General features: G+C 51.9%; 1 protein-coding gene across 4 annotated transcripts in view; it reads right to left on the bottom strand.

Annotated features, from left to right (window-relative positions):
• The window catches only part of NOC2L (NOC2 like nucleolar associated transcriptional repressor), a 57,852-nt gene that overhangs the window by 7,942 nt on the left and 33,091 nt on the right, over positions 1-16,819 (bottom strand). For all 4 annotated transcript variants that reach the window (XM_044445291.1, XM_044445289.1, XM_044445290.1 and 1 more), the window contains exons 15-17: positions 13,946-14,089; positions 12,320-12,433; positions 10,945-11,083 (exon numbers count right to left, since the gene is read on the bottom strand). In XM_044445291.1, coding sequence (XP_044301226.1) covers positions 10,945-11,083; positions 12,320-12,433; positions 13,946-14,089 — 397 coding nt within the window. The remainder of the gene's footprint in view (positions 1-10,944; positions 11,084-12,319; positions 12,434-13,945; positions 14,090-16,819) is intronic.

Below are 16,819 nucleotides of genomic sequence, written 5' to 3'. Positions count from 1 at the left end.
CCCCACTTTCCGGAGATTTTTCCGGCCTGCTCATTCTTTCCGGCCCTTCTAAGCACTTCCCAGGCCTTGGAAGCCTCGGAACTGCCCTAGTTTTGCTAACCGTAACCCTAACCTGGATGTTCCCATAACCCTAAAATGGGGGCCAAATACCCATGAAATGTGCCATTTTCAAAATACCCCACTTTCCGGAGATTTTTTTGGCCTGCTCATTCTTTCCGGCCCTTCTAAGCACTTCCCAGGCCTCGGAAGCCTCGTAACTGCCTTAGTTTTGCTAACCCTAACCCTATCCTGGATTTCCCCCGTAACGCCTTAGTTTTGCTAACCCACCACACATAGATTCAGCAACGCTGGATGGGCATGAGTGAATGTAAATTCCTGCAGAAATCTGGTGTTTCTAGATGACACCCCGGCACTGAGCGAAACTTAGCACCCAGGCCTTCCTGTCCCCAATTCACTCTGGCTCACATGGCTTGCTCGGCATCCTCTGTCCCTTCCTCACCTTCCCCTGAGTCCCACTTGGCTGACCCGGCGCACTGGCCCCCATGGGGGCTTTGTGCAGGACCCCCTGGGCAGCCCTCTTACCCGAATGCAGGAGAGCCATCACGGGGTCCTCAGCTGCAGCCAGCCCTGGCATGGACACGCTCCCCGCCCGGCAGCACAGCAAGGCCGGGCCGTTGCCCGAGCTGTCGCTGTTCCTCTGTGATCAGCCAGTTGGCCTTCCAGCCACGTGTGGGGCAGGGCAGTCATGGGCCCCTGTGGAGCAGCTGCAGTGCAAAAATGCCGTGCCCCCCTTTCTCCTGGCGTCTGCGCACCTTTTCTGCGCAGCTGTGGGCATGTCTGCACACGAACCCCGGCCTGTGCGCTCCGTTTGGCGTTTCTGCGCATGTGCTCGTGTGTCTGTGTGCAAGAGAATGGATGAATGGCGATTCTGGCCACACGCCAGTGAAATGCAACACAAGAATATTAAAACGAATCGGATCAGGAGAATACGTCAAAACATTAAAACAGAACACCAGTAAAGGAAGACATTAAAATACCTAAATACTTAAATACTTATCTCTCTGTCTGTAGAAACCTTTCAACCAATTTCTGGAAAAACATGCAGCACATACGCATTTGCTAATGCAGTTTTGGTTTGTTTTTCCTTTCAACCCCCCCCCCGCCGCCCCTTGAGTTCAGCGGGAGAGGCCCTTCTCCGGGAGCCCCCCGTGAGAGAAATTAGGAGGGTGGCTACTCGGAGGAGGGCTTTCTCAGCGGTGGCGCCTAAGTTATGGAATGCGCTCCCTAGAGAGGTCCGCCTGACGCCGTCGTTATTTGCTTTTCGGCGCCAGGCGAAGACCTTTTTATTTAAGCTGCATTTTAACTGTTAATATTACTTGATATTATCTGGCCAGGGCGGCTTATTTTATATTGTATTTTTTGGATTTTTAATGTTTATATGTGTTGTAATTTATTTTATAATTGCCTTTATTTATTGTTTGTAAGCCGCCCCGAGGTTTCGGCGAATGGGGCGGCATAAAAATGTTTTAATAAATAAAATAAATAAAAACCTTACATTGTGTCATCATAATTCCAAGGGCAGCCCATGACCTGACGCATGTTCTCTTGCGGTTCCTCACATGCGGATCTCCCTCCCGCATCCCCAGCACGATGCTTCCCCTCCCTCCTCTTCCATGAGGTCTTGATTCCCGCACCCCTCCACTGAACATGCAGAAGGACCCCCTGGCCACCGGAAAAGGTGCGTGCAGCTCAGCACCTGCTCCCCCCCCCCCCCGTGCCCAACCAGAGGCCTCCAGGAGCGCCACAGCCGGACACAAGGACAACTGCAACTCAAAGCGGAACACGCTGAATGCAGGGCTTTCCGCAGCCGGCCATGGCAGCCACGCTTCTCCCCCCACCCCTTCCTCCCGATTCCAGGTTGTCAGGGCATCCCCCCTCTGCCTCCGTCTCTCGCTCGCTCCTGTGTGCCCTCGCTCACCCCGGCGCGGGGCCCTCGCCATCCAAAGGCTCTCCGAGGACATCGGGCCCGTCATGAAATCCCACCTACGGCCAGTCTGGAGACGAGGCCACGAGGGAGGGGACGACATGCCTGCGCCACCCGGAGCGCATCCTGGCGGCAAAGGAGTCTGACCCCTGGCCGGCAGAATTCGACACTCCGCGCCTCCATCGCCCGATGGGAGAGGATGGCGACAGAGGGGGCACGCTCCGGGGGCGACTGCCACCCAGAGTGGCGTTGCGCACCCCCCGGCCTTCTTCGCACGGGTCCCGGGGCGCACCCTCCCGGCCGCAGCCCCCGCAAGCAGAATCCGGCTCACGCTCTGAGCCGTGCACATCCGAGCCTCCCCCCCACCGGAGTCCCTGTTGGCGACAGCCGGAGATATCAGCCTGACTTTTAATACAATTTGGACGGGAAGCAACTGCTCCAGAGGCTGCATTAATTACTTTTAACGATGAAGCTATTACTGGAGGTGCAGCGGGAGGGGAGAGGCGAGGATGGGAAATTCTCCACTCCTCCCCTCACTCTTTCTTCAGCCCCCCCCCCAGACCATTTGCAGCCACTGTAGCAAACGGGCCTTTCCCTGCAACGCAATGGGACTGCAGGCCCTGCCGAGAGTCCGTCCCCACTAGCAGATGCCAAGGCGTGCCCTGGCGCCCACCGGCCGGGAAGGGGGGGCTGCCGTGTCAGATGCTCCCCCTCGCCCCCGACTGGCGAGCGCAGCTTGGCACGGCCTTGCCCTCCCCCACCCCTCCAAGCTTCTTTGTACAAGACGTGATTCCCATCTGGACACGGGACGCCGGCTTAAGACAGGTCTTACCACCCAAGCCTTCACTCAGTTTCTGTAATAGCTGAAGCTCTCTGGGCAGTTTAGAAGCATTAAACGCTATTAAAAATGCATTCTGCATTTACTTGCAAACATAGAAACAAACCTCCCTCTCTCTCTCTGCTTGGCTATCGGGCAGCATTAAAATGAAATATTTATTTATTTATGTAAAACATTTCTATGCCACCCCCATCGCAACAAAGCCTCAGGGCGGCTCACAACATTCATAAAAAATACAATTAATAATTTATATATATATATATATATATATATATATATATATATATATATATATATATATATTTATTTATTTATTTATTTCTATTCAATCAGTAAGATAGATTCAGTACTTGATCTCAAAACCTACCAAATGCTGTCAAAGGCTTGAGAAGAGAGAGCACCAAAAAGATAGCCCAGGTTGGCACCAGGTGGGCCTTGACTGGGAGACTCTTCCATGAATAGGGGGCTGTGACCCAGCAGGCCCTCTCCTTTCCTGCTCCCTTCCGGGGCTCCCCCAGGCACATCTGGATGGCCACAGGCAGCTGTGCACGGAGGACCTGGCCTGTACTCAGCAAAGCAGCACTGGCTGGGGCCTTCCTTTCTCCTCATCTTAAAAATTGAGAAAATGAAACTGGCCCACCTTTGAGAGAGAAAAGCACTTTAGGACCCCTGATACCGATACCTCACCTGCAAAATAGCCAGGCCAGGCCAGGCCAGGGCCCTGATCCTGTGTAATGGGACATACCTGGAGAGAAGGCAGTTTCTCCAGCAGGTGCAGAACCTGGTCCTCACAGGTTTAGCCCGAACCCTTTCTGCTTGCAATAGATTATTTGGTCGGTTCACAATTTCTGCACAGTTCCATATCCAACCCCCAGCATTCGAAACGTTTGCTCTGAAACCTGAGTCACTGATGATAATTGCTCTATGCCATAACATGCCGGTACTTTTGGAATTCTGCTTCCCCTTTCAGCCACACCCCCAGTGAGAATGTGCCCCCCCACCAAGAGCTTTTGCAGTGTGAATTTGTCTCTCTAGTCGAAAGGGTTCCACACACCACTGCTCTGGAGAGACTCTGGCCCAGGAGGTTTTGGGACAATCCAGCGTGGTACAGTGGCTGGAAACCCGGTCAGAACCCAGATCAGCTCCTACAGGGATGTGGGCATGCAATTTCTCGGCAACCCGCAGGACAGAATGGGACCCCAGTGGCCCAGTTCCAGGCACGTCCACTCAGAGATCAGTCCCATAGAGTTCAGCCGGCTTACTCTCAAGCAAGAGCCTAAAACAGACTGAATTATTCAGCTCTGTTCAGTGGTTTAGGTGGAGTTTTCGAAAGCCTGTGATTATTTCTTACCCATACTGTAAGCTGCCTCGTATTCTTTGCCGAGAAGGTGAATGCAAGCATAACGGCAATGAGGATAATGCTAATGAGGACCCCAGGACTTTCCAGAGGGTCCTTGTACATCCAGCAAGGAAAAGTGCTAAAGGAGAAGGAATGACGCTACCTTAACAATAGCTGCATTTAAACTCACATTGTATATGTATCTTTACCTTTATGCATCCACACCCTATTGAATTACACCTTTCGATTAGTCAAAATGTACAAAGCAAAAGGTGGAAATGCACATTATGAAAGGGAGGGAGGGAGGGAGGGGGGCAGACAAAACTCCCCTGAGGGAAAATCTGAGACAATCATCTATGCTTATTACATAATCCATTCTCCCTCCCTCCCCCACCGCCCCCGTTCTTACAGGCTGACATTTGGGTAACCAACTAATTATCCGATAAAAGGAACGCATCCCGACCTCCCTCCCCCAACTCGAACATTGCTCATTACCGAGCAGGTCCGCTAAGAATATATGCGCACTCGCGCGCTGGGAAATGCATTCCCGTAACGGACAGGGCAGCGCAACCTCCAACTCGGGCTTCGGCCAGCCCGCCCCACCACCCGGCCCCATATTAAATTGGCGTAATATGATTATGCGCCGGATAAACGAAGGAACCCGCTAAAGTTCATTAGAGGTGTGCCGTCTCCTAATGCGGACAGATCACTCATTACGGGCCCAGCCGGGAGAGACGCCGCAGCCGGCGGGGCAGCTCCTCGCCAGCTTTAATTGCCTCATGACAAGGCAATCCACCACTGCTCCCCAAGCCATTAATAACCGCCTGCAGCAGCCGCTTCCCTCCCGGAGCTCCGTCAGCCGGTAAATGAGCGGAATGCATCCGTTGCCGCCTCTTCCCACCGCGACCGCAGACGGGCCATTGATCAAATCTGGCAGGCGAGGGAGGCCATCTTGCGCGAACCCTCGTGCTCGGAAATGCGGCGCGGCTTCGGCCTGGGGCATCGGAGCCCCCTGACCTTTTCCCCCGCTTTCGCTCGGCACAACCGTGCCGTCTCACACCTTCCGTCTCGCTTCGCATCACTCATCCATTCCTGGTTAAAAGACGGAGCGATAGACAGGCAGGCAGATGGGCAGAGGCAGGTCCGGGAAAAGCAGGATTGTGTTCCCCCAGCTTTTCTGCCAATTCTCCCTAAATCATTCCTTCGTTGGCTTGTGTTATAAATATTGCAAGCCCATGGGCCGATTCTGATCCATGAGGGTTCCCTAGATGCCCCCATCTTCCCCTGGCTTCCCCCCACAAACTTTTGAGGTGGTTTCCTGGCCTTTGAGCAGTCTCCCATCATAGTCTGAAAGACAGAAGTGCTTCTCCTGACGTTTTAGACACTAAGCATAAGCGTTTTAGGCTACAATTAAAAGATGTTTTTGGTCCCACACCTGCCCACTTAGATCAAAATCAGTGCTCTGGCCGAAAGAAGATCTGCACCCCTGTTCTAAGGCATCCGTGATTTCCTTCCCCTACCCACAAATCCCACACTCCGCTCTTTTTCTACCAATCACTTCCATGGTTTCGTACTCACAGTCAACAAAAATAGGATCCAAGCTCTGATGGACCACTTCCTGAAATCAGTCCTGCAATTGCAGAGCCAAAGCAAAAAAGGCCCTGCACTGCAGTAAAACTCCTTCCGGATCAGAACTCTGGACTAGTTAGACCCCCGGTCGGACCCCAAACAGCTCCATGATGCATGATAAGGGGTCATGCTGACTGAGGCTGATGGCTGCAGTCAAAAACTTCTGGGGGAAATCCGAGTTGCCAACTCTCCTGTCCTATGAGACCCATAAACTAATAAATAATAAAAGCACAGCTTTTAAACGAGCACGTAAAAAGGTGTTTTGTTTTTTTTAAATAGCTTCTCCAAGAGGCCTGAGACATAGAAGAAACATAGAAACAGAGTGAGTCAGAAGGGGTCTCCCGGGCCATCTAGTCTGACCCCTGGCTCCAGCCGGCTCCACTCACGACATGCCCACCATGTGCATGTCCAGCCTATCCTTGAACACCCGCACTGATGGGGCCTCAACGACCTCTCGTGGAAGCCCATTCCACGCCATCGGGGTCCCGACTGTCAGGAAGTGCTTCCTGGCATTCAAACTGAACCTCGGTTCCCTGAGCTTTGCTCTGTTGGAACGCGTCCTTCCCGCTCCACAGGAGAAAACAAGTCTCTGCCCACCTCCGTGTGATACCCCCTGTATGTTGCCAGCAGATCTCCTCTGAGTCTCCTCTTCTCCAGGCTGAAGAGACCCAGCTCCCTCAGTCTCGCCTCATACGGCATCCCCTGCAAACCAGCCACCGACCTTGTGGCCCTTCGCTGCACTGACTCTAACCTGGCTATATCCTTCCTACAACGAGGGGCTCAAAACTGAGCACAATTCTCCAGCTGCTGGATTTGTGCTGGATCACAGGAAAGACCCATCTAGGCTTTTGGTGCTCCAGTGCCCAAGCCGATGCCACACTGGGACACCCACAAGTGGCCTATGCGCTCCACAGCACCCTCTAATCCATGCTCCCCAGCAGCTGAAGTACACAGCCACACGGCCTCTGATTCTGGAAGCCCCCGAGAGCCATCCAGCTCCCCTGCTTTCCGATTCACAATGTCAGCGCAACACGGAGGGCAGGTCCAAGGAGATGCGCCAAACCAGAGATGAGCAAAGCTGGAGCTGCGCGTCTGAGGCAGTTAACCAGCAACAGGCACGCCTGCTCTCCCGACAAGCCTATTCCACTGAGATTGCAGTCGCTATGAAGCGCTAATGAGTGCTTAACTACTGGAATATTTAATTAAAAAAAAAAAGGAGAGGGGCTGCGAGCTGCTGCTAATTAACAGAAAATTGGTAATTTCCTAGCTATTAACGGCTTATTTTCCACTCATCTGAACACAGGCAAGGAACCAAAGCTATACCATAAATAGGAAACATGTTCCGTCAACAAGGGAAGCGTCCGTCTCGTGCTGTGGGGCTTCTCTGATTTATCGATGGAGAAGGAGCGGCGGGCGGCCTCTGTCCTTCTCCCCGCTCTTCTCACAGCCTCTCTCAAATCCACCGGCTCCCTGGCCTCCTTTCACCCACATCCCGGTGCCGTGGGGAGCGGGACTCGCCCCGGCTAAGCAGAGCTCCCCCTTCCCTGCCAGGCCGAGGGCAACGCAGACCAGCCTTCCCCCGTGTCGGCTTTCCCACAAAAGTCTGCATATGGCTCAAGCGTGGGCACCGTTTTGCAATCTTCCGACCACCCGGAGGAATGGGTGCACCAGCTCAGGTTTCATCCATCCAGGGCCAGCCAGGATGGCGACGGCCGTCCCCCCCTATTCCACCCCAGCTTCTGCATGACCGCCCCCCACACGCACGCATCTCCAGAGGAGGGGATGTCTGGCAACACGGGTTTTATGCTAAAAATCTCGGTATTTTTGGCCTTGCCCACCACTGGAATGTGGCTCCCAAGTGCTTCTCCGGAACTGAATCCAGTCCCCAGGCCAGAAGAGTCTAGGCAACCTGATTTAGCACTGCTGCTGAGCAACCCAACAGCTGAGGCCCCTAAATTTCTCAATTAGGGTTGCAAGCAGAGGATTGGTGTAGTGGCAGGAAAAGGGGGAGCAATGAACCGGGCCTCCGAGATGGTTTCTCCCCGGGTTCTTCTCCGAATGACTGTTACGAACAAGCCTTCCCCGCTAGAAAGAGGCGCACTGGAGCCACGAGGATAGCAAGCCAAGGCTCCTTAACACTGAACAACCCACAGTTCACAACCCAGCACCAAACCATAGGCTCTCCTCCTGGGTTGTTCATGGCCAACGAACCGCAGCTTGCCATTGCAGCTGGGTTCAGACAACACAATAACCCACATTTCAACCGACCCATGGTTCAGTTATAACCCACATGCAACTCATACAGTTTAGCTATTGAACTATCTGAGCCAGTACTTATGTCATGGGTTCAGCTGAGATTGTCCTTCAGCCACCAAAAAATCGGAAGCAATTGCTCATGGCTGGAGAATACTTAGCGCTCCTGCAGTCAGACAGTAGGTGACTTGATGCAGTGAGCCAAACCACATGCTATATGGAAAGAGTAAAACAAAAAACACAAATGCACGCACAGACCAGGGTCATTAGGGAGATAAAATGTGCTTAATACACTAAAAACACAGACCTCCACGCATCCTGTGAAACCTACTCTGCTTACAGTCATGACCACTGCTAGGCATTTCATTCTTCACCTTCTGAAAGAGTCAAGTTTCTAGTCCTCTAGAATATTCAGAGTTAAAGCCGGCAGGGTTCTGATGGGGCTAACAACGGCAGGAGGCTTTTCGCAAAGCTCCTGCCACCCCGTTCCCCGCACGGACACAGTGCGCCAACGCTGGGTTGTTTTCCCCTCTGCCACACAGACACTGCCGACCCGAGGCTTGCCTGGCAGGGCCGGCGGGAGAACAGACATTTCCAACTGTGACAGCTCCCACTGCCCCACCGGAGGAGCCATGCCCGCTCCAAAGCGTGTCACTTTATTCCGCACTACCAGCCTGCCGCACGCCGACAGGAATTCCCCGGCCTCCCTCCTCACAGGGAGAACGGCGCTGCTGTTGGCAGCTTCCTTAAGAAGCGGCGGCCAGCAAAGCGTGTCCCGACCGCCTCTCCAGGGGTGCCCGAACACCGTTTCCGCCACAACCCACCGCCTCCAGCACATGCGCGCGCACAGAAATCTGCCTCTATGGCACAGCGAAGGATTCCGTGCTCCGCTCGACTGGGGGGAAGAGTGGCCTACGGAGAGCGCCAAGCACCCAGAGCCAGACGGGACCGGCCCAATATTCCCCGTTTCCTCCTGCTGCTACTCTGAGAAGGGCCCTCAGGATCTGCCCCAGCAAAGCAAAAAGCGCATGCATTCAAAAGGCAGGTGTGCATGACACGAGAGCTTCGCGGGCCGTGCAGGGAGCGCGAAACGAAGCCGGAACAGCCAGGCTCGATCACACCAATGGCTCTGCCAGCCCTGCGTCATTATGTGCAATCGGCTGCGTTTATATCTCAGCGTTTCCTGCACATACACAGCACGGTGCTGCTCTTCTCCGGTTCATCCACGCAACAACCCTGTGAGGTAGGTGAGGCCGAGTCTCTAACTGGCCCAGTCACACAGAGAGCCTCACAGCTGAGGAGGACTTGAACCCAGATCTCTTGAGCCCCAGTGCAACACTCTAAGCACTAGACTACACTGCCTCTCACACTGACCCTGCTTGACCTTCCTTTCTGTTCCCTCAACCCAGTTTCCTGTTTCGGTCTCATATTTCTCAAGCATTCAGGTGTGCGTCCTGTGCCTCCACCCCAACCTCTGCAAAGTCTTTTTTTAAAAAACTCAGCTAACTTTGAAGTTTCCCTAAACCTGCCGATGATGCCTCTGCTGCTCTGGAAGATGCTGCCGCCTTTGGCTAACTAAGGACTGATACTCAGAAAACGGAGATGGCAGAACGCTTCTTTGCAAGACTGTGCCTGGCACTGGGTGCTTTTCCAAAGTACCATAGTCAGCAGGGCCTTTTCAGCTCTGGCTCCCAGAATGAGCCTATTTTCCTGCCCCAGGAAGCTCTCTTACCTCTCCCGCTCTTGCTCTTGTTTCACTATCAACTTGCATTTAACCAGACCTCACCATCCTCGTGTTCTCCGGACAGGCTGGAGCAGAACCACCAGAATCCTCCAGCCTCGCTAAATACCATGCTGATTAAAATATTCTGCTGCGGTAGCTTTATCAGCTGCTGCCATTTTCATCTTTTAACATTGAGCAGGCTTTGCTTTAAACTGTAGGGGTGCTGAAGGAATTATTTAGCAGCAATGAGTACCCAGGAGAAAAAGCAAAATAATAAAGGTCTTAAAGTCAAACCAAGTTCTTTTTGCAAACCTATAAATACGCAACAACGAACGGATAAACGTCACTGAACTGCTTTCACAGATGTGCCCCAGTGGCAATGCCTGTCTTTGCATGGGCAGGACCTTTAGCAAAAGTTAAATGTTGAACAGACTGAGGATCTCTCACAAGCCACAGCTCTTTAGCACATCACGCAAACTCTGCATCCCTCGCGCGCTTTCGCTCTCCCCACTTCCCTTCACCCCTCACCCCTTCACAGAGCGGCCAAAGTGCCCAAAATTTGAAGCCGTGCTTCCCCACCACCCACAGGAAGAATTACTTTGTTGTGTAGAGAAGAGGGAAACTTAGTGTGTGTTCTGACTGGCAAGTGTTGAACCCCGAAGTTGTGTCTCTTCCCAGGATCGGAAGCGTGTCTAACACATTTGGCAACTGACTGCAGACCTCTAGTGGTCAACAGGCAAACCGCACGGTTTCCTACAGAGCCCAACCAGGTCCCATAGTTGGGGTATCAGTGAAACCCACAAGAGTTCAGATTTCCATGCATCTAACATGCTGATCTGGCAGGCTTTCCCCATGTTTGACGGATCCTGCAGATTTTTTAAACCCTTCGGCAATGTTACGCAAATGCCATCCCAGGAAAAGATAAAGCACCAGCCAAAAAGGCACATTTCCCACATGGACTAAAGGACAGAAATGTGCATTTTGGGGAGATGTGGGTATTTTGGGGACATCTGCTTGTTTCTGAAAACAAGAACTGTTGCAAGGTCAGCATTGCACAAATGGCTGCAAACGCATGTCTGTAAAAGCAGATTTTGTCCAAGAGGAGATGACAGATCGAAAGGCACCAGAAAATCTGCGTAATGCAGACAAAATGAAGTCTCACGATCCCTATGCCATACCTTTGACGAACAAGTCGGCACTGGTCTCCTCATCAGAGCCACTGTCCAGCTCAAAAAGGTCCTTAAACTCCCTCTTGTCATCTTCTTTCTGTTCACCGGGCTTCTTCCGTTTGATTTCAGGGAGATTCAGCTCTTCTAGCTGCCGATGGAAAACAGAAGGAAAAAAAAAGTAAACAAAACTCCACTGAAAGCCAATTCACCTTCCTCTTCTCCCATGGCAGCTTTGACATCACAATTTTTTTTAATATGGCTTTTCAGAAGGCATGAAGCCTAGGAGTTGAGAGAGAGGGAAAGGAACAGGCAAACCAGACGAGCAAGGTGAGCGGAGAGGTAGCAAATATCAGGTAAGGGACACCGAGTGCAGGTGAGCGCAAACTGACGTGCACGAGGAAAAACCACCTGAACGCCACATAGAGACGGATGCAGTCTGAACTGGAAAGGACTGCCAGGGGAAAACATGCTGGGAATGTGGTGAAAGTCCAAATATCCAACTCAGTGTAGTAGTGCAACAGTTAAAAAGGGCAAACTGAAGAATCCACGGACACAACTCTGATACCAAAAGGGGAGTATTCAGAAATAATTGTGATTCCATTTCATTCCCCAGGACACGCAAGTTCAGACCTGACCGAGGCCAAGGAATTTCAATGGGAGAGTTAGGTCAAGAAGTTTGAACCCGTTCATTCAGGCCTCAATCACAGCGACGGCTTCCTGTTCCACTACGCAGCAAAAGTGAACAACTTTACGCTTCTTAAGCCGGGCATGCATTTGTCACCTACGCTACTTTTTGCATTTCATTCCACTTGGCTCAACCTATACTGGGGTGCCAACTGGTCTACAGGCTGGTAGAAGCAGGATTGGGATGGGGAAAATTCAGCGACAGAAGTGAGGATTCGGCACTTTGAGGAATCCGGCCTAATGAAGCCCGCCAGGAGACCAAGAAGAAAAAACATTCCATCTTCTCATTCTGACCCTTGCGGTTTAAATCTCTGCAGTGTCCAAATCCATTCAAGGAAGGAAGGAGGGAAGGAAACATGGAACGGTGGGGAAAAGTGGGAGAAGGAGACAAGGGAAAGAGGAGTCAAGGGAAAGCATGCGCTTCCTTGATTTTCGGTGTGATGCATGCATTGCTCCCAGCAGAAGCCCCTTCCAGAAGAGGCATTTCCTTGTTGGTCCCACTGGGGGGGGGGGGGGGTTCTTCTTAGATGCAGCCTGCCTGCCACAGCATATTCAGGCTATTTTTTTAATAATACTGATCGCTGCGGCCTGAAATGTCCACAAGACCATCTCGAAGCGCTTCCACCCCAGCAAGCCTCGCTGAGGTCAGGGATGCAGCCCAGATGCCGAGCCCTTGCGTCCCGACACCTTGGTCCCGTACCCGCTCCTTGCCGCTGATTTCCAGCTGGATCTCTTTCTCTTTCAGTTTCTTCCAGTGCACATAATACTTCATCAGTGGCGTGCCTTCTTCTCTGACATTCTTCTCCCACTGCTCCTGTCAAGGGAGATAAAACCAGCATCAGCCACCACGAGATCCTCTTCACAAGGCTCACAATCACCTTGCAACCAGGCGAGGTCGGTGTTCCTGCACCCATTTTACAGGTAGAGCAACTGAGACAAGAAGAGCACATCTCAGTTCAAAGAACTCCAAGCACAGATTTGGTCACAGAACCTTTTGAGGGTCTTCCCAGATATATTATTTCTGGACACCCATGACTGGGTTTGCATCTTGTTCATGTATTAGGTGTCTAACCTGACCCATGAGCCACACGGCTCCCTTCACACGTGCCCGTAACTCACTTCTGCAGTTTTGGGCAAAGAATTCTCCCCTGGCCAGGTGCAGACCTGACAATGCTTTACCCTTAAATTGCAACTGTTATTAGAAGCTCAGGAACACCACAAGGGTTATCTGATATGGTTATTATATTTCTATACTGCCCAATAGCCAAAGCTCTCTGGGTGGTTCAGAATTAAAACCACAAAATACAAGCTGAGCAAGAATCATGTAAGGCTTTCAAACCAGAATTTATGAAAATAGTAACAGTGCTAACCAAAGCAACCTGGCAGCGATGCAAAGGTTTAAAATACTGTACTGAGTTTAGACTGGGCACCGAGAGAGGAAAATGCCTAGGTCCCTGCTTGACACTGGAAAGAGCACACTGCAGGCTGGGAAGCTCATCCTGGGACTGGGAGGGGCACGGCCAAACAGGCCTTTCTCCTGGTGGCCCCTTCCTTGGGAGGCGGCTCCTGGAGAAAGACCACTGAAGATGTTCCTTGTGTTCAAACAGGGGTCTCTGGGAGGAGGACTCCTTCAGGCAACCTCGGGAGACCTACAGCTGGGCTGAGCAGCTTCTGGCCCTCCCACACCAGCACAGCCCCTGGGAGAGCCGGTTGCCCAGCCCTGAGTCCCTTTCTGCCAGATGATCTAGCCAAATATTCTTGGTCCAACGGGCTGGAGCTTTCTCAGGTCTCGCGTCGAAACCTTTCCTGCCATCTCACTGGGCCCTTCAACAGAGGCCTTCTAAAAGTGAGGCAGCTGCTCCCGTGCAACCATGGTTAGGGGTTTTTTGCAAAACGGTAGCTTGCAAATGGTGATAACCAGAGTCGGCAACAACGACAACAAATAACACGCACCAGTGCGAGCTGAATGCTATGCACAAGTTACAGAAAGAGGGAAATGGCTTTGTGGGAAGAACCAATAAGCTCCCCCCTTGCTCTGGATTATTCGATTGTGGCTGGCTGAGGCAGCTTCCCACTGCACGAGGTCGAGCCTCGGCCCTCCGCCTGTACAATGGGAATAAGAGACCCCTGTGCCTTACAGAGTTGTGCTGTACAGCCTCTGAAAGCCCCAGAGAGCGTAAGGGATTCGCACAGTAACTTTTACTAATTTAGCCAAAAGCCAAAGGTGGCATTTCATCCAGTCCTCCTATTTTTCTCTGCACCCATCTGAACTCCTCCAACTCCCCAGGGATAACGACACGGAAAGGAAGGGGGTAAAGGGACTTACCACAGCATCCCGACTGGCGACACCGAAGGTGGCCTTCTGGCGCTTGGCAGTGATGTAGGCCGAGTTTTCCTGCAGCTTCTCCAAGAGCTGGCGGATTGTTTTGCAATAGTTGGCAACCTTGCACTCCTTTAGGAAAGACTTAAGCTGGAGACGGTGGTGGCAGCGGCGGGAGCAGGAAAGAAACGAGACAAGACAAAAATTCCATGAACAGGTCCCAATTTTTTTGCTTTGTTTCATTTGTTTTCAATTCTGACTCTATTCCTTACCATTTTTATTTCATGGATTTTAGGCACAGCCGAGAAAAGAGCAGGGAATGTGACAGTGAGAGGCCAACACTCAAGATCTGTGGCTCTAATTCCGGCATGACTGCTACAGTCTTTCTGGGCAGAAAAGGTTGGCTCGGAATGGCCTTCTAAATATTAGCCTTTTATCTGCACTTTTTTGGTAACTGTTGAAGAAATGAAAGCATCCGTGGAATCTTTGCAAACAGTCCCACAGGAATAAACACAAAAGATCTGTTTGATTGAGATGACTCCTTCTATGGTTCTACTTAATATTTAATCATCCTTAAGCTCGGAGGCTTGTAATGTCAGTTTCTGGGGACGAGAGATCCCACGAGGAGTCCTAACCTGAGTCCAGAAGGAACTGACCAAGACAAGTGGGCAAAACCACTCGGGGTAACTCTTTTGCACTGGCTGCCGCATTTACAGAATTCATGTAAAATATGTCCTCCCAGTTCTCCATCACTTCAGCCATCCGGTTATTTCTGTGGCAAGGTGAGCAAAGCCAAAAAAATTCCCCCTGTTGCAGAGATCTGATGGTGCAGTCGCAGATTGGGAAGACAGGCTGAGGGAAAACTAGGAGAACCGGTGACTGCTACCTTCTTGAGAAGGAAATGACCCTGCCTCTAGGCAGGGGACAAGATGTTGGTTTTATTCAATTTTATTAGCTTATCCAAACAAACCAGACCAAGGAAGGGGGAGGGTAGACCAATTCACCTAACACAGTAGTTTATTTTGAGTGAAATGGATGTGAGCTGCTCAGACAGCTTTGGTTATTGGGCAATATAGAAATGCAATCGATCGATCCACAATTCACCTTGCCACGTGTGGCCACCATTCTGGATAATACGCTGCCTCCAACTGGGTTGACTGGACATTGCACTGTGTTGTGGAAAACCACCATCATGACTTGGTCGAGGGTTAAACAACCCACCCCTAACCCGACTGCTAATCCAGGGTTAAGTGTGGGCTCTTTCGCCTTCAGTTAGTCCAATATGGACAATACATGCAGCCTCTGACTCGAGGTTGTATATCCAAAACGGTGGCTGCTCAAGCAATGCCGCCAATTGATTGATTAATCAACCAACCCACAATGATCTGCCATGTCACATGAATTCAGCTAGAGAGGCGGCAGCAAGGGAATTGCCACTTCCAATTCCAAACAGGCAGCCTTGACCGAGCGTCTCAGGCCGGCCTGCCTGCCTGGCTCTGCCCCTCCTCTCCCCCCGCTCTCGTTTCTCTCTGTTAGTCTGTCTTTTTTCCTCCCCGACAAAAGGCATGGCGAACAGGGTGCCGTTCACGCCGGAGGCTTTTAAGAGCCAGCCGGCTTGGCAGATCATTAAACAGGGGGAAAAAAAACCCCAGGCAGACGGCTGCTCTGAGTTTGGGGTTACGGCCAGGGAGGAAGAGCGTCAAACGTATTCCATGTGGCTTTAAAAAAAAATCTGTCCATTTGCTTCCTGCTTTCCAAGCAAGGAGCAGAGAGGATGTCTGTAAATGTTCACACTGGGGCCCGTTCACAGGCGAGCCGCCGAAGAAACCAGACCGAGCCAGGAGCCAACTGGCTCCGAGGAGCGAGCGGGAGGCACGCTGAGAGGGCAGGGTGAAGACGGGAAGGGACGCCGCAGCCCAGGGGCGCGTCTTCCACCGAGCGGGAAGGCTCTTCGCAGCGGCCTCGCCACCCGCCGCCCAGGGGGTGCAGCAGAGCCAAAGGCTGCGGGGCGATTTGAAAACGTGCAGCTGACTGAGTCTGCCTCACATGACACCCCTTCTGGGCGGCTGGCCCCCCGGGGTCAGTGCGTGGCCTGAACCTGGAGCAGTATCCACAGGGCCCCTCGATTTATGGGAACAGGGCCTGGCAACCCACAACTCGTTCCAGGGGTTATCATACCCATAACAGGTTGTTGTGCCATCCAAACCGGGGAGCCCAGCTTTATTCTGGGTTGAGGGATTGGCTAAGATCCGCTCCGCAGGCATGGCAAACCTCGCTCTCTGCCATCTTGCTCAGGCCACCTGCAGCCCCCCTCAAAAGCGATGCCCAGACCGTACCAGAGAGAGGGAGAGCCACTTGCTTGCCAGCTCCATTTTTATTTAGTCTCAGCAAGCTGCGAGTGCAAATGTTTACGTTGTACAAAACCCTCCTTTTACCGCCCAGCCTTTACATCTGTGTCAACTGCTCCTCCAATTACTTCCCTGCCTTGAAATTTGCACAAATATTTCTAACAGTAGAGGGGAAAAATATACCACTAACTGCTTTGAAAAGAGGGAATAAAAAGCAGGTATGTCCCCTTTCTGAATCTGCTGGAGACTTGGGGAAATACTTGAACGGAAGCAGGAGAGTAAAAAGGACACTCCAGAAGTAACAGAACTACCACGCTAATAGGGAGATTGCCCCCTTCTTCCTGGAGCACCTGTTTCTTCTGCTTCCCCGCCCACTTTTTTCCCCATAGCACTTTTTCCTGGTCCTTGGCAAGTGTGTGGAGGTTTGCCTATAGGTCCCTCAGCGTGTCAATTTCTTAGTATATTACCTAGTTCGCTTTGACAACAGAACTTACAAGGAGATTGATAAGGCAAGACTGCACACTCTGGAAAG

The sequence above is a fragment of the Varanus komodoensis genome, unplaced genomic scaffold, assembly GCF_004798865.1.
Source record: "Varanus komodoensis strain SLA01 unplaced genomic scaffold, ASM479886v1 scaffold48, whole genome shotgun sequence".
Lineage (NCBI taxonomy): Eukaryota > Metazoa > Chordata > Lepidosauria > Squamata > Varanidae > Varanus > Varanus komodoensis.
Note: the sequence above shows the minus strand (reverse complement) of the source record. Positions and strands in the feature narration are given on the sequence as shown.